Source organism: Phyllostomus discolor, chromosome 9 (genome assembly GCF_004126475.2).
Source record: "Phyllostomus discolor isolate MPI-MPIP mPhyDis1 chromosome 9, mPhyDis1.pri.v3, whole genome shotgun sequence".
NCBI classification, from domain to species: domain Eukaryota; kingdom Metazoa; phylum Chordata; class Mammalia; order Chiroptera; family Phyllostomidae; genus Phyllostomus; species Phyllostomus discolor.
Genome location: NC_040911.2, coordinates 83,796,861 through 83,824,715, shown reverse-complemented (window position 1 = coordinate 83,824,715; position 27,855 = coordinate 83,796,861). Strand labels below are relative to the sequence as shown.

Sequence of the window (27,855 nt, the reverse complement as noted above, 5' to 3'; positions counted from 1 at the left end):
GCTGAAGTGAAACATTAAATAATTGAGTAACAACGAAACTGCAGGGTCTTTGAAGCTCATCCTTCCAATGAGAACTAATTTTTTCCAGGAACTATTATTTTTAAAGTGAGGGTGCTTTATGTGATGGGTGTTACATAATTCTAAAAATAGCAATCAAAGTGTCTTTTATATGCCTTGGCTGGTGTGGCTGAGTGGATTGAGCGCCCAGCTGCAAACCAAAGGGTCAAGGGTTCGATTCCCAGTCAGGGCACATGCCTAGGTTGCAGGCCAGGTCCCCAGTAGGGGGTGTGCGAGAGGCTACCACACATTGATGTTTCTCTCCCTGTCTTTCTTCTTCCCTTCCTCTCTCTCTAAAAATATATAAATAAAATATTTTAAAAAACTGTCTTATATAAGCAACTTCATGTGGCTTGTGGAAGAGAACAGGCAGAAAAAAAAGGGCAGGTAAAGCCAGTCTACGTCTGGGCCCTGGTATTCAACATCCCTTCTCACTTGATTGACAGTACCTGTGACCTCTAGGCTGAAAAGTGGCAGGCTTCACCCAGTAACCTAGTTCCCATGTGTCCCTTTGATTTCTGACCAGCTGACGGAGCGGCTCCTAAGACGGGTGGATCTTGTTCCCGGGCTGACCTGCTCTGCCCCTCGCCTTCGTGCCGCTGTCCGAGTTCTTTGGCAGTGGCTCCTTCCCTCTTCGTCCGGCCAGAACAGACAGGACAGGAGGAGCTTTGAGGCGGGCATTCAGTGTTCCATCTTACTACTAGGCAGCCAAAAGGGTCCCCAGTAACCAGGCCTAGTAGGTTCCAAAGGCAGTTGGGAGCTTAAAAAAACAAACAAACCACTTCCTCCAACACAAGAGGCGGCAGCGGAGAGCCCACTCGGAAGCCCACTGTGCGGGGAAGAGCTCTACACCGGGCCTGTGCCCAGGGTCGGGCAGGCTCTGTTCCTGGCCTCTGAGGCGAAGGCAAACCACGGACAGGCCGGGAAGGCTGGTAGGAATAGAAAACCCTTGACAGAAACCCTTTTAATAAAGGACATTCCACCCCTCCCCACCCTTCGGCAGAAGGGCGAGGCCTCGGAGTAACGCCGGAGGAAGCACCTTCCCCGGCCTCTAGGGGAACAGCTGCAGCTGGAACTTCGGGGCCCACTCCAGGGCGCTCTTCACCATGGCCAGCGCGGCCGCGCCGAGCGCCACCGTCAGCCCCATCACCGCCAGCTTCACAAAGCGGTTGGTCCTTGGTTTGGTCAGGACGTCCTTCGTTCTCTCCTCGGTCTGCAGAAGTCCCCGAAAGCGCTGCCGCAGCACCATGTCAGGCCTCTGCTGGGCTGACGCCAGCTCAAAGTCTTTGAAGGTAGAGGCTGCCGTTCTGCAGAGGAGGAGGAGAAGACAACAAGAAGGAAATAACATGAAAGAAGCAGAGAAGGAAAGGAAAACTAGATTAAATAGGCGGAAGGCAGGGCCGTCCACCGCTCAGAAAGCTCTTCATAAAGATCCATCGGAACTCCAGCAGGGATTCTGCTGGCACGAGTGCAGCTCTCTGGGCACACCCCCGCAGCCCTGCCCCACCGCACCCCCGCCCGTCACTCCTGCTCACTAACAAACACCCCCACTCAACCAGTGGCTTGGCCTCACTCACCTCTCCGCCTGCTGCTGGGCCGCTGCTTCCCGCGCGAGTTCAGACGGGGGAAACTGAACAAAGAGGTCTCCGGCTCTGCTGATCAGTGTCTCATAGGGCAGGTCCTGAGGGATCTGGGACAACAGGTGGTGGACGGAGGCCATGTCACAGTCACAGTCCAGGACTTCCTGCTCTCGATACAACACGATCTGTGGAGAGCGGGGCCTCGCGTCAGGGACCAGAACGTACAAGGCCTTGGCCACGTGCATTTCACTCTCCTTTGACATGAACTTAAACTGGTAACAGACAGGGCTCACCCCAAACGTTTGGCACAGTCTCCTATCCACTTAGGAAGTAATAACGTGCAAATCTGAGTGCTCTTCCTACTGGCTGACCCTTCCGGCTCGAGGCGGACTTCCACCCACTGATGTGAAAGACCGACCAATTAAATGAAGGAGATTCTTTTAGGAGGAAGAAGAGGAGAGAGACTACTGGAAGACTCCTGGAGCTCCAGCACAGAAAAAAATGGTTCAAAACAGTGGAAAGAATGGTCTTGCTCTCTCCGAAGAGCAGTGGAGAGCACCGATGGGTTCACACCTTCGCCGCCCGCCCCCCTCTCAGCCCCGACGAAGTAACACGCGTGTGTTACTGGCAGATGTAACATCTCTAATAACTGGGGTGCCCTTGCACCCCCTGGCCACCTCAGTTTCTGTCATAACACCACACCGGAGCTGGCTGTTTGTACTTGCTCCTGGAGATGTCAACAGGAACACACAGTTCACAATGCGGGCGAGAGTTTTAAAGGTTCGGAGGAATCAAGCAATAAACAAGTCTATTTGTCTTTGTTTAACCAGCACTTCCCAAACTCGTTTTCCCACAGAGCGTATCTTTCTGTGACGCTCCCCATCACTGCCGCACAGAGTGGCGCCCAGGGAACCCGAGCCTGGGAAGTCTCGCAATCACCAGGTTTCCACTGAGGGAGAACGATCGAGCTGCCGGCGCGGGGCCGGTACCTACCACCGCGGCGAAGTAAATGGGCATCAGGGGGTGGCAGGCCAGGAAGAAGTCGTATAACCGCACGACGTGCCGGAAGTCAGACAGCACGTGCCCAAACCAGGTGATGAGCCAGCTGAGGGCAAAGATGGTCCCCACCTCGGCACTAGGAACGAGGGAATCCAGATGTTAGGTTCCCCGCTGAGTCATCCCTTCCCTTTTTCTGGGCCTCCTTTGTCCTCAGTGCTATGAGAAGAAAACAACTGGGAAATATGCTTTCTGGAAAATTCAGCCACCTAGGAGTTCAGCATTTTTTCCTCACAAAATACGAAGTCCTTAAAATGGATCTACCGTCGTGCCATTAACGCTACAATAGGATCCTGGGTCCCTTATTTCACTGGGTGATCTCCTAATGGCCAACAAATGCCTACTACAAGAAAATGAAGGATCCATTTACAGAAAATGATGTCATGGTTTTCCTTCTGAGAAAGTCTTACCCTATTGGGGGCAAAGATACATATTCTCAGGCTTGAAAACACAACTCTATTAATTTTTTAGTTAACATGAGAGGAGAAGCATCTTAAGGCACAGCTATTTTTAAAAAGATTTTATTTAGTTACTTTTTAGAGAGAGGGAAAAGGAAGGAGCAAGAGAAGGAGAGAAATATTGATGTGCAAGAGAAACATCAATCAGTTGCCTCTCGCACACTCCCAACTGGGGACCTGGCCCACAACCCAGGCATGTGCCCTGACTGGGAATTGAACTGGCGACCTTTCAGTTTGTAGGCTGGCACTAAGTCCACTGAGCCACACCAGCCAGGGAAGACATAGCTGTTATCAAAAAAATTAAAAAGACAGGCATTGGCCAAAGAGACATTTCTAACTCAAATAAGAAGAAAAAAATCATATGAGATTTGTAAAGAAATTATTTCTCCTCCTTGGTACTTGGTAAATAATGCCACCCACAGAGGGCCTTGTCTTTCTTGTCTCTGCATCCTGCAGGACTCTGTATTTCTCCTGCGGCAATAATCTTGAAGTCCACATTGGCACACTTACCTCGTCCATCTCTGCCCACTAGACGTAACCTCCTCAAGGGCACGGTTGTCACATGTCTTGTAGCCCCAAAAGAGCACAGCACTCAAAAAGTGCTCTGAGACTCTGTACAGAACTGAATTCTTCAGGGAACTGGTGGCGGGAAAGGGCAACTCAAAAGAACCCGACAGTGACCCATGCAAGATGATGACGGGCTAGATGTGTGAGGAAGGAACAAAGGCGACGGAAGGCAGGAGGCATGTGTATACACAGACACATACGTACCTCTGCATGAAGTCGTGGAGTTCGGGGTTCACCCGGTCGATGATGGGCATCAGATAGTTTAGTATGTGTTTGGTGTTGTCCATTGTCCGGTCCATGAAGTCCCTAGAGGGAGACAGTTCCATCAGCCTGGTCAGCCCCAACACTTAGATCGGGGTGGGGGCAGGTGGGGCTCAAACCCCTGAAAACACCGATGAGGAAATGGGCTGAGGAGTTACCCCCAGGGGCACTTGGGGAGGGATGCCTGCCTCTTCTGTCCCTCTGCGCCGGTACCTGAGGTGGTGAGTAGATAATTTTTCTACCAGCGACGTTGCCAGCCTCTCTCCTACAACCAGCAGAAACGTGACCACGATGTCATGGTAGCCCTGGTAGTAATGCAGCTGAGGGTTGCTCTCCAAGATGAAGAGGATGATGTCGATCAGTTCTTCCTGGAGCCCTTCTCTCTGTTCTTCCGGCATGCCTGGGGGTGGGGGGAGGGGATGCACTTGAACATGGCAAGCAGCCTAGTGACACAGAGGTTAGGAAAACAGCAATAGGTTTTCAGAGAAAGGGCTTTTAAAATTTATTTATTTATTTTTAGAGAGAGGGGAAAGGAGGGAGAAAAAGAAGGAGAGAAGCACTGATCAGGTACCTCTCATACACACCCTGACTGGGGACTGAACCCCCAACCCAGGCATGTGCCCTGACCAGGATTTGAACCAGTGATCTTTCACTTTGTGGGGTGATGTCCAACCAACTGAGCCACAATGGTCAGGGCTCAGAGAAAGTTTGCATCTTAGTGACACATATCAGGGTCCATACACATGAAGGAATTAAGTGGCATACAGAAGAGAGCCACCAACTAGTGACCTTACAGCGGGAGAACCCAGACACCTCGGCCAAGTCGCCATAGCAGCGGGGCCACGGGTGGCAGCGGGGCCACGGGTGGCAGCGGGGCTAGGGGTGGCATGTGCCTCCTGATGCGACGCACCGAAAAGAACTCTGCATCACACCTGCGGTGCTCCCATCAAGAATGTATAAACCTAAGTCTAATATTGAGAAAATACCCAACAAATTCTCATTGAGGGAAATTGTATAAAGTAATTGGCCTGTCATGAAATACAAAGGAACTATTCCAGGTTAAGGAAGGCTAGGGACGTGGTGCCTGAATGGGAACTGCATGGATTTGTGTTTCCTCCTCCTGTGAAGGCCGCTCCTGGGGGAGATGGTGGGATCTGAGTGAAATGTGCAGACTAGACAGTAGTGTGTTTTAATGTTGTTACTGATTTTCATAAGGACACTGTCATGATATAAGAGCCTTGTTTTTTTAGGAAATATACTCTGAAATATTTAGGAACAAAGGGGCACAGCCTGTAATTTATTCTCAAACAATGCAGAAAAAAATTTATGTGTATGCACATGGAGGAGAGAAAGCAAATACAGTAAGATATTAACATATAAGAAAATCTGGGTAAAAGGTATGGGGGGAATTCTTTGTCCTATTTTTGTAACTTTTCTGTAGGTATGAAATCATACAAAATAAAAACAAATTAACTGCACGTTCCCCTCTAAACTGAACTAAACATCACAGGAGACGTGGTCCCCTGGGGGCAGAGACACGGTTGGAGAGGAGGAGCCGTCCTGGGCACTCGTTCTGCGCAGGCAGCGGGCCTGGTGGTGGGCGGTGCGGCCCCTCGGATCACCCGCTTTTAGTGTCCAAGTGCCAGATCCCGGCCGTTCGAACCTCATTAGAAGAACGGCACACGGCACAGCTTGCCTGCACCATTAGCCTTTTCAGTTAAAAACAGGTCCTGGGAGAGAAGCAGCTAAGGTAAGGGCCCAGATTAAACTGAACGGCGGGTTTAAAATGAGAGCAAAGTTCATCTCTTGCCCATATTTACCCTCCTGCTTCTCAAAAGGGCACACTCTAAAAGATAAAATTAAAAAAGAAAGCGAAGTAAATCCAGTAGAAGGGTAGGTGAGGTCAAAAAGCAGTAACAGAAAACATTAGACTCTGCTTGAAGTTCAGGATGAGAGAGTGGTCAGCTGAGCTCAGAGGAACGTGAAAGCAAAAACAACACTAAACCACATGGAAAGTTTGGCCTACAGAAAGAATATCATAGACGGATGTTACGTAAATAAAAGAGGAATAAAGGGTTCAGAGGGAAAATGTGGGGGGGAGGTGAAGAAAGGCATCTGTACTAGGTGGTCTATTCCACAGCAGCAGAATAGGGAGACCCTGCCTCACCCCACCTATGCCCCAGTCTGAACCTCTTTCAGAAGCATTTTCTCACAAGCTACTGGCCTCGGCTCATGCTGTCGACTTTCCTAAAACCTCTCAAAGGTCCACAAACCCCACTTAAGCAGCCACTAGCCTCAGCGTGCCCTGTACCTCTTGCTAAGCGGCTTCCAGCATTAGTGGTAGCGGCCTCCAAGTCCAGTGCTGGCAGCTAGCAACTGCACATCACTGTGTAGCTGCTACCCAGTGACCCCAAGCTGGGCACAGGCAGTGGCTGACCTGGGGCTGCACAAGAGCCCCTCCCTAGAGGCCCCAGAGCCAATATGCCCAGCAGCCAGTGGCCAGCTTCAGACCACAAATGATCATCACCCAATTAGCTACGCAAATGACACACCCAAAGGGTGGACTCGGCAGGCACCAGAGCCCCACTGAATTGAATCCTGCGGGGGCGGGGGGGGCAGCCCCTGCACCACAGGGTGTCTACGACAGTCACAGACAGTTCTCACCAGTCGGCCTGGGGCTCTGTCCCACCCACCGATGTGCCAACAGCAGTCAAGGCTCAACTATCACAGAGGGGCACACACCACCTCTACAAGGGACTTCCCGGGAGCACTGAGCTCAGGTGACCAGGGAGTCCACACCTTGGGCCCCAAAGAACACCTACTATATAGGGTCACTCTCCAAGACTGGGAGACGTAGCAGATCTTCCAAAACACACAAAAACAAACACAGAGAGGCAGCCTAAATGAGGAAACAGCCCTGACCGGTGTGGCTGAGCTGGTTGGGCATTGCTCCACAGAATGAAAGGTCGCCAGTTCAACTCCCAGTGAGAACACATGCTGGGATGCAGGCTCAGTCCGCAGTCAACCAATGAGAAGCAGCTAATCAGTTTCTCTCACACATCAATGTATCTCTCCTTCTCTCCCCCTCTCTCTAAGAATAAATGAATAAAATCTTAAAAAAAAAAAGACAGGATGAAAAAAACAAAATGAAACAAAGAAATGTCCTAAGTTAAAGAATAGGACAAAACTCCAGAAAAAAAGAAAAAACTAAACGAAATAAAGACAAACAACCTACCAGATACACAGTGTTTCCAGTTTCCAAAACCCTGGTTATAAGGATGCTCAATGAACTTAGGGAAAGAATAGATGAACTCAGTGAGAACTTCAAGAAAGAGATAAAAGAACGTAAGAAAGAACCTGTCAGAAATGAAGAATATAATAACTGAAATGAAAACTACATTAGATGGAATCAACAGCAGATGAGATGAAGCAGAGAATCCAATCAGTGATTTAAAAAACAAGCAGAAAACACAAAAGGAGAACAGCAAAAATTTTAAAACCTTTTTTCAAATTAATTAATTAATTTATTTTTAGAGAGAGGGGAAGGGACGGAGAAACAGAGGGAGAGAAACATCGATGTGTGGTTGCCTCTCATGTGGCCCCCACTGGGGACCTCGCCCGCAACCCAGGCACGTGCCCTGACTGGGAATTGAACCACCAATTCTTTGATTTGCAGCTCACCCTCAATCCACTGAGCTATACCAGCCAGGGCTAAAAAATTTTTTTAATGAGGATAATTTAAGGGAACTCTGGGGCAACATCAAAAATAACAATATTCACATCATAGGGGCACCAGAAAGACAAGAGAAAGAGCAAGGGATTAAGAACCTATTTATAAGAAATAACGACAAAAAACTTCCCTGACCTGGTGATGAAAATAAACATGCGAATCCAGGAAGTACAGAGAGTTCTAAATAAAATGAAGCCTAACAGGCCCACACCACAACACATCATAATTAAAATGCCAAAGATCAAAGACAAAGACAGAACATGAAAAGTAGCAAGGAAAAAAAAGCGGTTAGTTACCTACACGGGCACTCTCATAAGACAGCTGATTTCTCAGCAAAACTTTGCAAGCCAGAAGGGACTGGCACAAAATATTCCAAGTGATGAAAATCAAGAAGCTACAACCAAGACTTCTCTACTCCACAAGGCTATCATTTAGAACTGAAGATATAAAGAGCTTCTCAGACAAGAAAAAGCTAAAGGAGTTCATCACCACCAAACCGGTATTACAAGAGATGTTAAAGGAACTTCTTTAAGAAGAGGAAGAAAAAAAGACCCCAAAACATGAATAATGACAATAACTACATACCTACCATTTATCAATAAGTATACACCTGTGTCTTTTGGTGGATTAAATGTTTCAATCAAAAGACAGAGTGCCCTGGCCGGTGTGGCTCAGGTGGTTGAAGCATAAACCAAAAGGTGAAGGGTTCAGTTCTCAGTCAGGGCACTTAAGAGAGGCAACTGACTGATGTTTCTCTCTTATATTGATGTTTCTCCCCACCCCACTTTTTCTAAAATCAATAAGCATGTCCTCAGGTGAGGATTAAAAAAAAATGACATAGGGTGGCTGAATGGAAAAGAAAATAAGAACCAACAAAACCCACTTCAGATCAAAGACAGAGACTGAAAGTAAAGGGATGGAAAAAGATATTTCGTGCAAATGGAAAGGATAGAAAACTAGCGTAGCAATATTTGTATCAGGTAACAAGAGACAATGAAGGACATTTCATACAAAACAGCCAAGATACAGACGCAATCTGACTGCCCGTCAGTGGATGACTGGGGAAAGAACATGGGGGACACACACACAACGGGGCGGGTAGTCCTTGGCCGTAAAAAGAATGAAATCCTACCATTTGCAACAACATGGATTATGCTGTATAGGGTAATATAGTGAGTAAAATAAGTCAAATAGAGAAAGACAAACGCTGTATGATTTCATTTATATGTGGAATCCAAAAAACAAAATAAATGAACTGAAACAGAAGCAAACTCCTAGATACGAGAATGAGCTGGTGGCTGCCAGACAGAGGAGTGTCGGGGGGCTGAGTGGCAATGGTGAAGGGATTAGGAAGTACGAAGTGGTGGTTACTGAACAGTCGCAGGGACGGGAAGCGCAGCACAGGGAATACTATAGCCAATAATACTGTAGTAACTACAGAAGTCGCCAGGTGGGTACGAGACTTATTGGGGAAATCACTTCATAAGTCAAATAAATGTCTCACAACTATGCTGTATACCCGAAACTAATATCATATTGAATATCAACTATAATGGAAAAAGAAAACATTTTCTAAAAAAAAAAACAGCAAAAAATAAATGTCACTATAGATTTCTGTTTGTGTTGTTAATAAAAAAAACCCATAGCATTTCTTGTCATCTGGTAATGACATAAGGGTAATCAACATGACATGAATGTTTAAGAACTCTGCTCCCAACAAAGAACGCCTAGAAAACACACACTGTACTGCTTCAGGTTCTCACTTCACTAGTCACTTCCAGGGGAGACACTTTGGAGCAGAGTACTATTACCTCCTTTCAGCACGTTCTGACCTGGTTGTTTTCTTGACTCTGTTTTAGAGTGAATCTCTTCTGCATCATCTAATATGAGGTTCATGCACTCATCAAAACCAATGACACAGCCCTCTATCCACACATTCACTTGCTCAGAAAGCCACTCCTGAATCCGAGATCTGTTTTGTAGGGACCTGAAGATGAGGTTAATGGGCTGCACCATCGCCTTCCGCACTTTTGGGCCCTGGCCACAGTACACCATGGCGGAAGCTGACGAAGTCCACACTAAGCCATGTGCTACCTCAAAAAGCTACTTCTGGAATATGTAGATTTTTTTAAAGTTTATCTTCAACACAGAGGCCTAAGTTAAAGTTACTAAAAAAACAAATAAAAACCAAAGCAGCAGGATAGGAAAAGGGGATTGGACCATGGGTGTATGTTTTCATTAAAACCAAGTTGCATACATACAAATATTGAATCATTATGTTGTACACCTGAAACTAATATAATGCTGTATGTCAATTATACCTCAATAAAAATAAGTAAATAAAAAAATTAAAATAAAAAACCAAGGTGGCAGGCCACTGGCTATCCAAAAACCACTAAACCTCTCCAGAAGGCAAAGCTGTGGGTAGGAATAAAGGCCCTTTAAAATACAAAACCCACCCTGGCTGGTGTGGCTCAGTGGATTGAGTGCCAGCCTGTGAACCAAAGGGTTGCTGGCTCAATTCCTCATCAGGGCACATGCCTGGGTTGCAGGCCAGGTCCCCAGTGGGGGATGCGCAAGAGGCAACCACACACTGATGTTTCTCTCCTTTTTTTCCTTCCCTTCCCCTCTGTCTAAAAGTAAATAAGTAAAATATTTTTTTTTAAAAATCCAAGCCAAATCATGGGTTCAGCAGATTGAAGCAACGGGTTTACAGAGGCGATGTTCAGCCTTTTTCATCTCATGGCACACACAAAGTAATTGCTAAAATTCTGTGGCACACCAAAAACTATTTTAGATTTTTTGCTGATCTGACAAAAAATAGGTATACTTTTGACTCATTCACACCAGATGGCTACTGTTGTACTGGCTGTTTATTTTTCCAATTTGACAATCTAAAGGAAAAGAGGTCAGTGCCCCTGACTAAATAGTCAGGTATTGTGTGTTTAAAATTTTTTTATCCCCCATGGACATGGGCTTCATTTGGGGACTGCTGGGGAAAGAGAGGGAGGAGCTAGCACTAGTGGATATATGGAGGGAATGGCTTCTCAACTTGCTTTTTATTTTTTAATTAACTAATTTTTAGAGAGAAGGGATGAGAAGAAGAAAGAGAGGGAGAGAATCACCAATGTGTGGTTGTCTCTTATGCCCCCTACTGGAGGCCTGGCCCACAACCCAGGCATGTACCCTGACGGAGAATCGAACCGGGGACCCTTTGGTTTGCAGGCCGGCACACAATCCACTGAGTCACACCAGCCAGGGTTCAACTTGCCTTTTAACTTAGTGCATGTTGCCTGGAGGTGGAGATGAGTGAGAATAGCTGTAGACGTGCGAGAAGAGACAAAAAGAAGGTCATGGAATGGACACTTTCCTTAGGGAAGGACACCAGGACCAGGATATGGGGACTTGAGTGGCGGGGGAAGAAAGGCACCCTTCCTACACTGAGACTCAACCAAGGTCATTGCTTGATACCAGCTTCCCCAGCTGCTTTTCCCCCATTCTAGCTCCCGGCCCAGATGTCTGCCCTGCCGGCTCCCTCAACCTCCCGTGGAGAGGAGGGGAATGTAGACATGGAGAATGGTGGAACCTCCTCCTCTGGGTCCCCGGCCTAGAACTGCTCACTCATCCTGCCCTGAAGTCCCAGCCAGAGCCAGGAGGTCAGGAAGCCAGGGTGCAGGCAGGAAAACAACTGTGCCCTCCGCCACCCCTCCTGACACTCTGCCCCTCCCTGGCTCCTCACATGAGCCTGCAACTCTCGGCTCAATCCTTGTGTATCTCGCCTTCGTCCTGTCCCCCTGGTCTGGCTGTCCTGCCAGCTGAGTGGATCACTGCAGTCCCCAGTGTGAGTCGGTACAGCGCAGCTACCTACGGCCATGAACCCCGGAGGTCACTGTGGCCACATGGAAGACATCCCTGACACTGCGCTCAGAGGGCCAGGAACATCACTCCACACAGGACATGCCCCCCACCTGCCTGGCCAGCAGTGCCCTGCTCATGCGTAACAGGCATGAGCCGCTGCCTGAACAGCTCCCTCGGTGTGGCCAGGTCGGCCTGCATGTCCCGTTTACAGTCAAGCAGCACAACCTTGGCACTGGGGCAAAACTCCTGAGTCTCTCCTTGCCACTTCTAGAAAACACTGTCCAGTGTTTCCGGCCTGCTAATGTCAAAGCCGATGAGCACAGTGTCTGAGTCAGGACAGGCCAGAGCCAGCACTGTCATGGTTAAGAGGAACCTGAGGTGTCCCACAAGAGCTCAGCGTGGCACTTGTCTACCTCACAGCTCTCGGTGGGGACATAACTCCAGGAGCAGGCATCCTTGGCGAACACCACCACCGCCCCGCGGTTCCTGCTACGCGCCGCCCCTGCCTTCCCTGCACACCCCGCTGCCAGGACTCGCTGGCTGCCCATGCTGGCATCTCAGGGACCACACTGAGATGCTCTGCCCCCTCTGCCCCTTAAAAATTCTTGCAGCACATCAGGTGCAAATCACATTGCTGGTTTAGAGGGTCTTGTTCCCTTTAGCAATTCTCTCTTTATGTCCCTAAAGGCAGAGTTGCCAATGGAAGAGAAATGGGTCATAAAAATGTGGTTTGTTGCCCAATTTCCTTCACTGTGAAAATGCAGACACCAGTCATTCTTCTCATTCTTCCTGGAATGGGGAGGCAGTTTTAGAAACAGACTTCGAACATGAGGGAACGGCCTCCCTTCCAGCCCAAGGAATTCAACATATGTATATGCAAGATATTACTACTTATAAACCCGATCAGAAGAGGTATCACTAGTTCTTGTCAGTATCTGCTTCCTAACCAATCTGCTCCTTAAAGCCAGACGGAGGCTCTAGTAATTCCTATTCTCTTCCGCGGCTCCAGAAGTGGGGAAACAAACCTCTGTTTCCATTCACCACCTCGAGGCCAAGAGAAATGACTTTTGGCTCAGGCTCCCAGTGGGGGTCTGAGTGTGACAGAGGAACTGAAAGGTGACTCGGCGGACCGGGAGCACATGTTGGGTCCCGCTGTGTGCTGGGATGGAAGCTCCCGGGACAGGTGCCAATGTGACAAGGTAAGTGCAACTGGGACAGAGAGCTTCTCACCAGGAGGAAAGCGCCGCAACGACCGCCGGACGTCCAGAAGCACTTGCTGGTAGTCCTTGCTCTCTCGTAGGCTTTTCCCTATTGGAGGAAAAGGAACACGTCACCATAGGAACGTCAGAGAAGCCAGATCAGGAGTGAAACATTCTGGTTTTAGCCCAAAGCCAAGGAGGACACACTCCTGCATTTTCCTAAAGAGAATATGACTCGAAATACAATGTTTGGAGAGGAATCCTGAGTTTAGCTACAAACATGTTCGATGCAAGTCGTGCCAACCAGAAGAGGAGGGGTCACAACATCCAGGAGGGTCACAGAGTCAGGTGGACACAGCAGCAGAGGAGAAGTCAAGAGGCCAGGGGCACCCTGTGGCATCACTGGGTAACTGCTCTGAATTTCAAAGTCCACATCTGTGAAGTGGTAGTATTTCCACCCTGGCCAGTGTGGCTCAGTTGGTTGAGTCATACCTCAACCCCAGCTGAGTGCTGTATAACAAGTCCACATCTCCTTCACAAACCAAAATCAAAAGCTACCAGAAGAAACTGTGCAAAACACCCCCACGTGGACTCCAGCTTACAAAGTCGGGGGACCTGGAACCTGGTAGAAGAACATCATCTCAGGATTCAGAGTGTAAACATGACACTGCCCTCTCCTTCCAACAAAAAGCTGGCTGCTCTAAGGCAGTCAGTTTCAAAAATAATAACAAATGGTAACTTAATACCCACTCAGCTGCCCTACGACACTGTGACCTTCCACGGGCGGAGGCTGTTGCAACCATCTCCAGCACCTGGCACACAACAGGAACACAACCAGGATCTACCAAATAAGTGAAAGCATCCCCGGCAGCTGGGCTTTGCTACCCATGGCAGAAAAGCAGTAAATGTCTGTGGAGTGAACGGGTGGCGTCTGCAGTACTTTCGTCCGTATTCTGTGCCCTATTCCAAGGAACTCCTTCTACTCCATGGCCCTTGTGGGTTTGTTAAGTAACAGCTTTTCACAGGATTATAGACTTTTAGAATTCAAAACAATCATAGTATTTTCCAATAAAAAATCTTTTATGTTTTTTAAAGATATTCTTTTTCCCCACAGCCTAATGTTTCTCACAATGTCGTCCACCTACATCAGAATTAGGTGGAGTGCTTGTTGAAACGCAGACTCCTCTGAGTGAACACAGACTGCAGTGCACATTTTTAATGAACTCCCCTACCTAGCCACCTAGCCAGTAATAGCTCCCTACATAACTACCTAAGAAAAGCTCGTTCCACTTTTGAATAAACCTTTACTTCTTAGTCTGGACTTATATTCAGAGCTGACCCAATCACATTCTGCAGCACTTCAGATCTACTCATCTCCTTCTAGTGTGACATCAGCACAAACACCAGAGATCCCGGAATTCTTTGCCCCTTGCCTCCCAAGTAAGCTCCCCACACAGCACCCCCTTACTGGATATAGGAGGTGGGTCGCTGGTGCTGACGTTGAGGAGCTTGGGCCACACTTCCCGCCTGATCTCGTCAGTCAGGAGCCCCCCTTCGCTGATGGCCATGCGTCTGAGGGCAGCCACGTCAGTGGGATCGCTGTTCAGAGCCTGGTATATCTCTGCCACTTTCTTTTTCCTTTTCCCATTAAAGGCTGCAGAAACAAGCAAACGATAAGTGGGGGTGGGGGTGCATCAGGCACATATCCAGCATGTGTACATTTTCTTCAGGGCTCAATATCCTAATTTGGTCTGAGGTATAGGTAGGTATATTTAAAGCCAACCTATTTAATTAGCACAATTAGATATTTAATTAGCACGTAATGTACAAAACAGGAAGGAAATATACCATGTAAGTAACCAGCAAGGAATTATAATGATAATAAATGCTCACTAAACTTAGACATATCTAACAGTTACTGTTATGTTTTCCTAACAGAATGCCTCTTCTTTCTTAGTATGAAGCTTTAGAGCATATATCTCTTTCTCATATAATTTTTTCCTGTGGTTTAGAGAGGAAAAATGTAAAATGTACGCCACCAAAATGCAACACTACATTTTTAAACAAAACCACAAGAGTTTCCAGTTACTGGTAAAACATCAGAGTCCTAGAAACACTTCCAATCAGAGGGCAAAAGCGTGTGCTCACTGGAGCTCTCGAGCGTGGGTGGTGAGAGGGCATGACGTCGCACCCAGAGCGAGAGCCGCGCTGATCACCGCGATCAGGAAGAGACGTTTTAAGCTTCTCACATCCTTATGTGAGTGTTTGTTATTTATACACAGGCATTTTACTGTGTTTAGAATACTCTTTAGAAAACCAGTCAAGAATTTGTGGTTGATGTTTGTCCTATTACAATTTTTTCTATTTAAAATAATGGAGTAACAGGTTCTTAAGAGTTTCATGCAGAATAGCTAAGTTTAGGAATGGCAAACACAAGGAAAGTTAAACAGGGCACCATAAAAGGGTGTCACAAAGGGGTGCACTGCAGTTGCCAGAAAAAGGACTGTGCAGACACCGAGAGCTCAGGGAGTGTTGTGGGTCAGGCCGGGCCGAGAAGCTGAAAGAGGAAAAGGAGGGTGTCAAGAGGCTGGGGAGAGAGAGCAGGAAAGACGCCGGGAGACAGGACACACAGGCCCTTTCACTTAACAGCAGGTGGACCCATTAAAAACATGTATGTAGCACGTACTCAGTGTAAGGCACTGGAGACACGTATGGTGGACGGCAACATTAGAAGGCAGGCTTTACAGAAGACAAATATCGAAAGGTACATTAGGTTTAGAAGGGACACTAAGCGGCTTTCCTCAATAACTTCGTATTCCACGCAACAATCCACAAACTGTTTCCATGACAAAACTGCGTGTTATTAACACAAATGAAACTTGGCACTGATGGTCCTGGTTACCTGCCTATGACAGCTGTGACATGCAGGTCAGCTGGTCTGGAGCCATGTGCAACCGCAGGTGCAGACAGGAAAATAACACAGGTGACTTTGAACCTAAGAAGACCTGTTTTCCCAGCTACACTGTTTTCCCCTCGGTAACCAAGTACAGTGACCATCTCTTTCCGTTTGTCTGAGAGGCTCCTGGTTCACGCCTGTAATCCTGGCATAACTGTTCATTGCACACCCCTCCTGCGACCTGTACTTTCAAAAATGTCCCAGCTTGGATGCTAAATTACATGGTTACTCTATCTAGAAATCATAAAAATTAAGTCCCAATTTTCTGTCAGTGCAACACCTAATTAGTTAAATGTTTGTTTACAAGGTGCGTCAAGCTCTTGGCTTCAGTGCGTCCATCCATATGTCCACCCATCTGTCCATCCATCTATCTGTCCATCTATCCACTTGTCCATTAGTCTACCCGTTGATTTATCAATCCATCCTTTAATGAACATCTACTCATAGTAAGCACTGTACATGGGCAAAAAGATTAATTTGAGCCCTGACTAGTGTGGCTCAGTTGGTTGGGTGTCATTCCGCAAAGTGAAAGGTCACCGGTTCGATTCCTGGTCAGGGCATGTGCCTGGGTTGCAGGTTGGGTCCCGACAGCGGCGCCTACAAGAGGCAACCAATTGATGTTTCTTTCCCTCTCTTTCTCCCTCCCTTTCTCTCGCTCTTAAAAAGAAAAATAGAAAAGATTAATGTGACTCCCTCCTAGCCTTGGAGAGGCTCACAGAAGGGATGGACACAAACAATTATTACACATGATATAACGGAATCCTGAAGAATTATGTAACTCCAGACAAAAGAATGACTGCTTCTCATGCAACCTGGAAAGGCTCCACCAAGAATATGCTCTGGTACCTTCTTAAAGAAAGCTCTGCACACGGATGAGTGGTTGAAGCGAGAGCATTCCAGGGAGATGAGAGAGTGTGCCGAAGACCTTGTCACAGGAAAATAACATCATGTCCCCAAAACACAGAGATAATTCTGTGAAGCTGAGGTGTTAGGTGGAGGGAGAGAGGGCAGAGTTGAAGGACTGCAGTGAATGTAGCTTATGGGAGAGTCTGGGCTTTGCTCTACAGCCAAGCAAAGACAGGGAGGGCGGTCACCCGGGTCACAGGGCCCCACTCTGGAAGAGAAGGCTGTGAGTTTTCAAAGAGGGATTGCAGACATGCAGGATTGCAGTGCAGACTTTGTATGGAACAGACTGAGACCAGATAGCAGCAGGAATTGAATTAATTTCCAATGACAAATATAAAGTACCAGATAGCCTGTAATTTTTTTTCTCAGAGTTTCCTTGTATTTTCTACATGCCACAAATTAAGAACCCTTACATAGTAAAATGAATACTGCTTGAGGCAAGCAGATGTTTAGAAATCCTGTTAATCTACCTCAGAGTGTGGAAAAATTTCCTCCATTTCTTTAGACGTATATCCACCCTGCCCCTCTTCCTAAGTAAGCTGTTTAGCAATCTGGGGGAAAGGGAAACCGTGGCTTGTATCTTGGAGAAAGGAACACTGCTTGCCATCAGCTGGATTTCCATTACATTTTGGTAAATAATCTGCCGGAGTTTTTACCAATTCTGAACCCAAACCACAGCTCCAGTGCTCAGTTCTCTTAACACTCTGTTCTAACTCTATTCTTAGTCCTGCATTTCAAAATTTACTACTATCTTCTGGTTTTCAGTGCCCTGTGGGGATGCAATGTACACAGAACAGAATAAAAAAATGAGCTTAGTTACTGTTCCTTTGGAAACACCGGCCTGTGATAAACGGCATCGCCTTCCCCACACTGACATCCCAGTGCAACCCTGAACAGGGTCCTGGGCTGCCCAACAGCGGGCTGTGTCCTGAGAAGGTGCTGTCGGGCAGTTTCGCTGCTATGCGAGTATCACCGAGTGCACTTACACAAATCTGGGTGGTACGGCCCACTGTGCACCTAGACCTCGTTGTGATACCACCTTCATATACGTGGTCCATCACCGACCCAAACGCTGTGTGGCACAGGACTACAGATTTGTAGATTCTTTGGCCTTTTTCTGAAGCTCCTGGTACTTCCCAGGGTGGGATGCTGCTGGAATGTGAATTTTAGCTGCTGTCTGTTCGAGCCCTAATATCACCTTCATCAATCCCACTTTCGATGAAGTTGTTAATGGCCGAGGAGGAAGGCGCTCCTTAAGTGTGCCCCCCCATACAGAAATATTTATTACACCTAATATATAAGCTCTCACTGTGACATAAAAAGGGAGAAGAAAACAGAAAACTCAAGTGAGCTAGAGATACATAAATTACAGGGTGGTAAGGTCAACTGCTAGATTACACAGTGAGGAAGAAAATGTTAGTAAAGTCTCAACTGAAACTAATTCACACATATCTTCTTCACCTCAGAGAAAAATCACAGAGCTACTTCTGGGATACTCAGGAAAATATTACAATTCATGCTTACTTCCTATTTTAAGATAAATTTTGTAGATGGATTGGGGGTGGGACACGCACTTCCGGCCGTGAGAACGTTGTATCCTGGCGGGGGGTGGGGGGGGCCCACGTGTCCTCGGGACGTAGCGTGTCCACGACCTCAGTCTCCCTGAATCATTTCTCCCCCAGTTTCCTTTGGCCCCACTTATGAAAGAGATGTATCACATGTCCCAAAGTTGACACCTTCCAAATTCTTTGCAGCAAGAGGTCTTGGCTACCATAACCACGACGGAATGATTACCCTACAGCTGGCTACACAACGTAAGACACTGCTATAAATAAATCCCCGGTGCCTGAAAAGCGATTCATTCAACACAGAGAAAAAATGATACAGGCACTACTTGGCTGGCTCTCCATTAAAACAATCACTTATTTTAATAAGGGGCACTGAAGCAGCAGTTCTTAACAGTTCAGATAAAGATGACGGAGCCTGGTGCTGTCTCAAAGCCTTCCCAACCCCGGCTACAGAACCCAGGGGGAGATTTCTGCCTCCTCAGAGAAACATGCATCTCCAACAGCACATGGTTTGGGAAACTACATATACATACACATAAACATATGTGTGTGTGTGTGTGTGTCTGTATATATATATATATATATATGACAATGACTAAAGATGAACACTAGCTATGCTTCCTCTAAAAGTTTTTCCATATCAGCAAAATACATATTAATGGCTTATAGTAGGTAAAAGATCTACATGTGAGTACACTGTAATGGAATCTTATGCGAGAGTACCAAATTCCATACTTATTCGGTTTAAGCTTGCATATCAAGAAAGCTTTGCGGTCTTTAAACAAGTCAGACTCAAACTGAGCAGTGCTAGCCTTCTTCAAAACACTGGGAGAGGCCAAGAGGCGCACAGAGAGAGAGAGAGAGAGAGAGAGACATCCCCTCAGACACCACCCTATCCCACCCCTTGAACTCCAGATGTTGACACTGAAAGTTAACTTAAAATTTTAGGCTTGAGCCCTGGCCAGGTGGCTCAGTTGGTTGGAGTGTGGTTCAGCACACCAAAAGGTCATGGGTTCAATTCCTGGTCAGGGCACAGGCCTAGGTTGCAGGTTTGATCCCCAGTCGGAGCACACAGGAGAGGCAATCAATCAATGTTCCTCTCTCACATGGATGATTCTCTCTCTGCCCCCCTTCCTCTCTCTAAAATCAATAAGCATATCCTTGAGTAAGGACTAAAAAAATCTTAGTGCTTGAACTTAATATCTGTACCAGAGAAAGACAGTAGGAGAGTACAGCCTTACCTTTTTCTGAGTAAGGTTCCCATTAAAAAAAAAGTAAGACAAAGTAGCTTCTGTTTTTGAAGGTCCTATTTAGTTTCAACTAACTGTACCAGACTTAGCACAGATTCATTACTTGAAACATACAGACAAGCGTGTATTAAGAATGACGGCTTTACCCTAACAATGCAAAAAAATATTCTGGAGAGTAAACCGATTCAATCATGAACTCTACACAGGAGAACTGCTAGAGTTAGTAACTTTGTTAATTCTCCAAAAATACTCTAAGTTCCTCCTATTCATCCAGAGAAGTAAAATCAAGGAAACCAGGACATCAAGTCGGCACAGCTGTGCTACCCCGGGTCACCAGACCCGCACCGCTGGGGCACTCACGGACTATCAGGCCATGAAGAAAGAGGTCATCCAGACACCAGCAAAGGGCCACAAAACCAGAGGGCCAGGGGAAGTAGTATGCGTGAGCTCCACTTCCACCCAGGACTAGCAGAGCAGAAAGGGGGGACAACAGAAAATGAGCCCCGAGAAACAGATCTGATATCAAGTGCTTCATCAGAATATGTGGGTTGAACATGTCGACTGGTTCTACAACATCATGGACACGGCCGATGAGAGGACAGAAGAGTGGGAGAGCTGCTTCAGTCTTCTTAGAGGGGACAGAGATGATTTTACTTGGTACAGAGTAAACATGAAAAGTTTTAACTGTCATGTCTTGTATGTAAAACATATGTGAAAACAGCACACAACAAAACCATGATTTCACAGAAATAATTGTATGAAACAATCATTAAACGATATCAAAATAGAACATTGCTTTTTACACAATTAAATAACATTAAACTAGATGGAACAGAATTGAGACATAAAGCAGATTAGTGTCTGCCAGGAGCTGTGGAGACTGGGGAGTGCGGAGTGATGGGCTTCCTTTTCGGAATATTAATGTTCTGAAATTAGGGCTGACGATTGCACAGCCCTGTGAAAGTGCTGAGAACCACTGAACCGTACACTTTTAAAGGGCCGGATTTTATGGTAATTATGAAAAGAAATAGGTGGCCAGGCACACCACGCAAATCAAGCCGGCGACAGATGAATGAAGTTTGGGAACCTGCCTCACAACTAGGGAGGCGGCACCAGGAGTCTGCGGACGTGGCCGGACGGTGTCAGGACGGCGGTGAAGCTTGGCCTCAGTTCTCCCAGACCAGATTCTCCCTTTCAGACGCGATGAGGAAAGGCGCTGCGTCCCCGCCCCTTCCCACCGGGGACCTGGTTCTGCCACCACGGTTCCTCTGGTCTCATCAGCGTCCGTGGATCCCCCGCTTCTAGGCTCTGTTTCTCTTCAGCCCGTTCCTCTCCCGCCGTCCTGACCCCTGCCCGCGGCCCTGGGTGCACCCTACGCGGCCCGTCGGGAGTCCCGTGCTCCTCCGACAGCTGTCCCCGGCCCAGGGTCGCCCCTGTCGCTCAGGCGGCCCTCGCAGGCCACTCCTCGACGCCCCGGCCGGATTCCGTACCTGCCGTCTCCGCGCCTCTGTCCGGGAGACTGGAGGTGGGGCTGTCGCCCTGCGGACTCTGGGAAGTCATGTCCCGGGGGCCCGGGCCCCGGCCCGAGCCCCGGCTGGTGGTGAAGCCGAGAGGAGACGCGGCCGCCGGCGCGTCAGCCAGAGCCCGCACCGCCCCGCAGGATCGGCTGGGCGGCCGGCTGCGCGCAGGCGCGTAGGCATCTTCGCCACGCCGGCACGTGACCGTTCGCTACGCTGGAGCAGGCGGGGCTCCCTAAACCGGAGACAGGGAACCGAGAAAGATATGAGAGAAGGGAGGGAGGGAGAGAGGGAGAGAAACCTCAATGCGTGGTTGCCTCTGGCGCGCCCCCTACTGGGGACCGGGCCCACAACTGAGGCCAGTGCCCTGACGGGGAATCGAGGCGGGGACCCTTTGGTTCGCAGGCAGACACTCAATCCACTGAGCTCCACTAGCCAGGGCGCGCCAGAACGAGTGTGTTATGGACCAGATTTTGTCATTTCTTATTTATAACTTGCCACTTTTCTTATTTGTAAAGGATGCTGATTAATAAATAAGTTCTGAAGTCAGAGTTATTGGGAAAGTGCTTAGAATACTATTAAACAATTAAAGCTAGTGTTTTGTTTACCAAGGATTTTACCTTCTGCCTCACCTCCCCACTGGTACTCCTTTCATACTTAGCTACTTCAGGGTTTTCTCAGAACCATTGTGTATGGTTCTGCAGGTTCACTGCACAACGCCGGGAGACGCTGATCACACAGATGATTATGTGATCAGCGCCCCTTAGAGCTATACAAAACTTGCCACTCATTCAAAATGAGCATCTGCCTTACCAGGTTTTTGACCACCTTCTCATCTCTAATGACACTCCTTTCTCTCCAAATGGCCACCCATTCCCTTGGTCACACCCTTATTGTTGTGGCCAGACAACAATACCCCCTCAGGCTCCCATGATTCTGGGTGCTGGTTGAGCCCTACGGGAACAGTTCTTTATTCTCCCAGACCCCCAGCCCACTTGGCTGCTAGTGGCCCCTCTTGGTGTCCCACCCATCTTGTTCAATTCAAGTTCCATGGCCTATCTATCATTAAACGGCAAGTCCTTTGTAAAAAGGTGCTCTGGGTAGCTTTCAGGAGCAGGAAAGATTACTTTGAGGTTAATTTGATTTTTAAAACTAATGTTCAATTTATTAAAATTGGAAATCCCCAAATAGAGTTTTCTTAATTTCAGCAGGCAAATTTTACAATTCCATTCATAAATCTAGTAAATTTTAACAACCACTTCTTTGGTCCCATCAATAAATTTGGTTAATTAAAAGTTCCATTGAAGACTTGAAATTGTATTTATAAGTTTAATCATTCACTTTCCTCTTTTCAGTGTCACAATTTTCTAACAATGCCTTTTCTACCCTTATGTAATTCTTATAAATAAGATAAATTAAACTTATAACTATGTTGAGTCATGAGCTCATTTAAATGTGTCAATACAAATTTAAAAAGCCTTCAACTTAAAACCACAAGTCAAATCTATTATCCAAATACACATTTGTAATCAGTACCACAAGGGTCTATTAGAATTCCCCAAATTATCTTAAATATTATAAGAATGTCAAACATTACATTTACATAGATTGCTTAATGCAAAAACAGTAGCGTGGTGGGTTTAAAACATTTCTAGTCTTTATTCTCAACAGTAGTTGAGGTTAAAAGATGCTCATTGCTCTGAAGGGTTGCCGTCCCAGTTTGGGAGTAATAGACTCAAGGAATTTGGGGTATTTACTCCGTTACTGTGCTGGCAGGTGGATTCTTGCCTGCGGCAGTGATGGGACAGGGACCTGCTCCCCTCCCTACCATCACAGCTCTAGGGCTAAACTGTGAGCTGTTACTGTGAGATTGGGCCAGCGCTCATCCTCTGTAAGACCAGGGAGTGGCTGCCTCTCAAGGAAAAGAGAGCCGGTCAAGCTACTACCGCCAAGTGCTCAGCAAGATGAACAAGGCGTCACATGGAGAAAACCAGTTCTTCTCCCAGGCTGATACTACATCTTCTGGGCAGTACATTGATTCGCTGTGATTCTCCGCAGGGGCTCTTTGTCGGCATGATCAGGAATGCCAGTCTTTTTGCCTCATAATTCCTCACGCCCACTCTCTTCGAAAGGAGCTCTAGGTGGCCGAAGAGAATTTTTTAAAAGCCTTCCTAGGTCAATAGAAACAAGCCTAGGTTTCAAGCATTACGATGGCCATGCCCTTCCGCTGTTGGTTGAGTTTGGAGCCTGTAGTTGAGCCAGAGCCTGCTGGGCTGGTCTGCCAGGGGGCCCAGGACACCAAGAAGTGTAAGTTTCTTGGAAGACCCCCCAAACACAGACATGTATATTACTGAGCTCATTGATTTGCTCAACAAATATTCATGGACCTTAACCGGCCAGTGCTAGGACCCAGCATAACAAAGCTTTATTTCCTGTTCTCCCGGACAGCTCAGGTTGGTAGAGAGATGGACTCTTCAACTTAGAAAAGTCCTAGAAAAGGAGAAAGAAGCTTGGAGGGTTGCAGAAGCCCAAACCACACACAGAAGTAGGAGGGTGATGGAGAAACATTTCCTGGGGTAGGGATTTCTAAGCTTATATAGAGGGATGAGTAGCGTGAGTCAGTTGGTATAGGGAAGAGCATTGTAGGCTGAGAAAACAGCACGGCACTGTCGTCTAGCGAGGAGAAAGCAAATCAGTCTAGAGACTGTGAGTGCTTTAGCGTTCTTTCAGCGCCATGTGAAAGAGAAAGCGGACTTCGACACTAGTGAGCACAGAGAAGCGTGCAGGGGCAGGTCAGGAGTTTGGGCTGGATGGGGTCAGCAGGGTGGAATTAAAGAATTATAGCACTGAACGTGGCCTTTGATGCCATCTAGATTAATCCTCATTTCCAGCATAAGCATCGCCTCTACTGATCCACACAAAAAATGTTTATGGAGCACCGAACCTGGGCCCAGCTGTGAGCTGGGATGTAGTGACAGGTGTGGAACTGCTCAGCTTCTAAGGGAGGAGATAAGTAAGGCCAAGTGAACAGTAAGACAGGGGACAACCCGTAAGTCTAAAAGAACATGGAAAATCCCAGAAACCCAGAGATTCAGGGGCGTTAAGTCCCTGTGTTAGGTGGAATTCTAAGATGGTCCCCAAGATTCCCACTCCATAGTGTAACAAGCCTGCATAATCCCTTCCCCGTGAGTGTGGGCAGCACTTGCGAATATGACGGGATTTCACTCTTGTGATTAGGTGATATTAGAAGATAAACATGAAGGAATCCCGCAGATATAATGAAGGTCCCTAATCAGGTGACTTTGCAGTCACAAGGGAGCTTGACGTGGGTAGACCTCATCAGGTGAGTCCTTTAAAAGAAAAAAGGTGCAGGTCGCCCTGGCTGATGTGGCTCAGTGGATTGAGTGCTGCACTGTGAACCAAAGGTTTGTCAGTTTGATTCCTAGTCAGGGCACGTGCTTGGGTTGCAGGCCAGGTCCCCATTACGGGGAGCTACAGAGGCAACCACATGTTGACGTTTCTTTCCTCTTTCTCCCTCCCTTCCTCTCTCTAAAAACAAACAAAAACAAACAAACAAACAAACAAAAAGAGAAGGTGCAGGCCTTCTCTGTAGGAGACATCTACAGCGGCATTCTCCTGTTGGCCTCCAAGAAGTGGACTTCCCCGTGGAGAAGGCCACACGGCAGGGAACAGTGGCGGTCTGTAGGAGTGGAGGGTCTCAGTCCTACAGCGAAAGGAACCGAATTTGGCCAGCAACAAGCTTGGACGAAGGCATGGAGCCTCAGGCGAGATCACCGACAACCTGAGTGGCAATTAACTGACAACCTGACTTCAGCCTGGTGAGGCCCTGAGTAAAGGAGCTGGCTGACCCACACTTGGGTGCCTGCACCACAAAAACTGAGATAATTACATTTGTGGTGTTTCGTCACACAGTGAGTGGCTGAAAGTCTCACCCCACAAAAATCTCCGGCAAGGGTTTATCAGCTCACGTTGCTGAAGTTCTCACTCCCCTGCGTCCCCCGTCTCCATCTCTCAGCTGCCCACCTCTTCCTGTTGACTGAACTACAACCCCACAGAGGCCTTGGGATCATAACGTGACCCTGACAGCATCTGACTCTGTGAAAGACCTTGAACTCTTAGTCCCGGCATTTCCAAAGGAAGTGTTGACGTCTCACTGGCTGACTTGGTCACCGGCCTAGGCCTGAGCCAGTCACAGCAGTTGTCCTGCGCGATTGGTTGGGCCTGAGTCTGATGCCCCACCCCTGAGCAGGGGCGGAGCTCTGGCCAACACCCTGGGGCTGAAGGCGGGAAAGAAGCGAAAGACATTGATTTTAATGATGACCCTCAGATTTACAACTCCCATCTTTAATTAATCAGTTTGTTTGCCTTCAGATACCCTGCTTCGGGTGTAGTAAGTCTGAAGACCTTGCAACAGTGGATTCCCATGTCCTTCCTTCTGTTCATCATGCTATTGTCATACTTTTATTTTCTTCTTAAATCCCTTCTTTTCCCCATCACCTCCCGCTGCCCACCCCGCCCCACACTTGCAGACAACCACTGTACATTTCGTGGCTATCATTTGCCTTTTCCACAACCTTGTAGGGATGGAATCATACAGTGTGCAGTCTGTTGGGTCTGGCTTTCAGTCAGCAAAATTATTGTAAGACTAATTCATTTTATTGCATGTATCCAATTTATTTTTTAAAATTCTTTTCTTTTAATCCTCATGCAAGGATATGTTTAATAATTTTAAAGAGAGGACTGGAGAAATAAAAACATTGATGTGAGAAACATTGATCTGTAGCCTCTCATCCATGCCCTGACTGGGTATAACACCCGAAACCTAGGTATGTGTCCTGACAGGGAATCAAACCCACAACCTTTTGGATAATCCAGCCAGGGTTATTTCTTTTTATTGCCCAGTATTTCATCATATGGTTATATAATTCATTTATTCATATTCTATAAATACACAATTCATTGCTCATACTTTTGCTTTACACCTGGGGTTAGCAGAAGATGACCCATTTGCTAGCAAAAGCCAGCCCAATACTTGATTTCATATGGCCTTTTACAATTTTAAATGACGGGGGGGGGTGGGAAATCAAAAGATTAGTGGCACATAAAAGTGACATGAAATTTAAATGTCAAATAAAACATAAAGTTTTATGGAAACACAGCCACGCTCATCTGCCTGTCGTCGAAGACTGCGTTCACGCCACAGCAGCAGAGGGCTGCAGTGGAATCACGACACAGGAAACCCAGAGCATTTGCTCCTTTACACAAAGTCTGCTGACCTCCTACTTTAGACTTATTTTTTAAAATAATTAAAAATCCCATTTATTTCTTTCACTTACTCCACTTCCAGTATTTTGATCTGTTGTTCCACTTATTTATGCCTTCACTGGTTGATTCTTGTATGTGCCCTGACTGGGGACTGAACCCAAAACCTTGGTGGATCGGGACAATGCTCCCACCAACTGAGCTTCCTGTCAGGGCCACTTCCAGTATTCTTAATTTTGTGGTGTGGATCTAACTTTCTGTCTGGCATTATATTCCTTATGCCTGAAGAACTTCCTTTAGTATTTCTCGTAGGTCTTCTGGCAATGTATTTCCTCAGTTTTTTTTTTTTGTCTGAGAAAGGCTTTACTTCTCCTTTATTTTTGAAAGATATTTTCACTGAGTATGGGATGCTGGGTTGATGGTTTTTTTTTCTTTCGGCACTAAAGTCACACTGCATTGTCTTCTAGTTCGCGAGGTTTCTGGTAATTTTTCGTTTCCTTTGTATGTAATGTGCCACTTTGTCCCCTGACCTGCTGGTAAGACCTTGTTTTAGCATTTTGAATGTGACATGCCTAGTTTTGTGTGTACATTCCTTCAGCCTGGTGTTCTTTGAGTTTCTTGGACCTATGGTGTGTCTGTCAGTTTTGTAAGATCCCCAACCTTTATTTCTTCAAATACTTTCTTTTTGTGTGGGATTTGGCCTCTTGTGCTCCAGCAGTCCACGACCAGAAGGGCGTGCCTGGGGTAGCTGCTGCCCTCTCAGCATGGGGCCCGGGAGGAGCCACCACCTGGGGCAAACCCAAGTCCCGTCAGCACAGTTGCCCCACCCCACCAACCCTCAACCTGGGGCAGAGCTGATTGGTTGAACCCAGTTCAGATCCGTTGACCTAGAGATATGTATCCTGCAGGAAGATAAAAAAATTTATTTCAAGGACCAGAGAGCAAAAGCAAGTGAAAAAGAAAAATGTTAATATTGTTTTCTTCTGACCTTTTTTCCTGGAAAAAGCCTTTTCAAGTGCCGGGGGTTGTTTCAGTTTCTACCCTGAAAGCCCCCGAGGCTGTCTGCGGTCTCCCTGGGGCATTCAAACCTGGCCCCTAAAGCCCATCTGCACCCAAGCCTGGTGTCGTGGGGCCACCGTGACTCCAATATCCACTTACCTTCCAAAGGAAGACCTCTGGGCCTTCCTTTCTGCTGCCTGGGGATTTCCAGTTCGTTTGAAATTGGTGGTTTATTTGAAGGTAAACGATGTCACCTTCATCAGCATCCTCACGTATTTGGAACAGGCAGTGGGTGCCTGCATGAGTTAGCTGTCTACCACTTTGGGCAACCTGTTCTTTTTCCTGGGAAACTTTTTTTTAAACAGTTGAAATGATTCGATATATACACTTTTGTTTCCTCTTGTATTTGAAAAGAACACGTTTCCCCATGGGCTTGTGTCTCATCTCCCCCCCCCTCCCACCCCCGAGTATTTAGCACAGGACTGGGCTCATGGACACCAACAGATACTTGTCGAAGGGCATCTCACATAAAACATGAACTCTGGAGAGTCCCGTCAAGAAGGGGAGTGCCTAAGGAACCCTGGGTTGAGGAAGCAGCTGAGTGGGTGAA

At 47.2% G+C, this 27,855-nt stretch overlaps 2 protein-coding genes across 2 annotated transcripts; both read right to left on the bottom strand.

Annotated features, from left to right (window-relative positions):
* Window positions 1–46: 46 nt before the first annotated feature.
* On the bottom strand, window positions 47–21,169 carry TBC1D20 (TBC1 domain family member 20). The gene is made up of 8 exons (XM_028524842.2): window positions 20,937–21,169; window positions 14,235–14,420; window positions 12,798–12,875; window positions 4,193–4,379; window positions 3,923–4,024; window positions 2,631–2,772; window positions 1,635–1,822; window positions 47–1,364 (listed from the first exon to the last, which is right to left on the bottom strand). The coding sequence occupies exons 1-8, from the start codon at window positions 21,004–21,006 to the stop codon at window positions 1,109–1,111; spliced, it is 1,209 nt and encodes a 402-aa protein (XP_028380643.1). The 5' UTR covers window positions 21,007–21,169; the 3' UTR covers window positions 47–1,108.
* On the bottom strand, window positions 9,030–10,190 carry LOC118496810 (small nuclear ribonucleoprotein E-like). The gene has a single exon (XM_036009671.1). The coding sequence runs from the start codon at window positions 9,762–9,764 to the stop codon at window positions 9,477–9,479; it is 288 nt and encodes a 95-aa protein (XP_035865564.1). The 5' UTR covers window positions 9,765–10,190; the 3' UTR covers window positions 9,030–9,476.
* Window positions 21,170–27,855: the final 6,686 nt, after the last annotated feature.

Bases quoted from the DNA above. Each gene is read 5' to 3' on its own strand.
- LOC118496810 (XM_036009671.1), bottom strand. From the start codon at position 9,764: ATGGTGTACTGTGGCCAGGGCCCAAAAGTGCGGAAGGCGATGGTGCAG.
- TBC1D20 (XM_028524842.2), bottom strand. From the start codon at position 21,006: ATGACTTCCCAGAGTCCGCAGGGCGACAGCCCCACCTCCAGTCTCCCG. The intron at 14,421-20,936 runs GTACGGAATCCG...TTGTTTCTGCAG, and splicing joins CAGAGGCGCGGAGACGGCAG to CCTTTAATGGGAAAAGGAAA. The intron at 1,823-2,630 runs GTAGGTACCGGC...CGCTCTCCACAG, and splicing joins CCATTTACTTCGCCGCGGTG to ATCGTGTTGTATCGAGAGCA.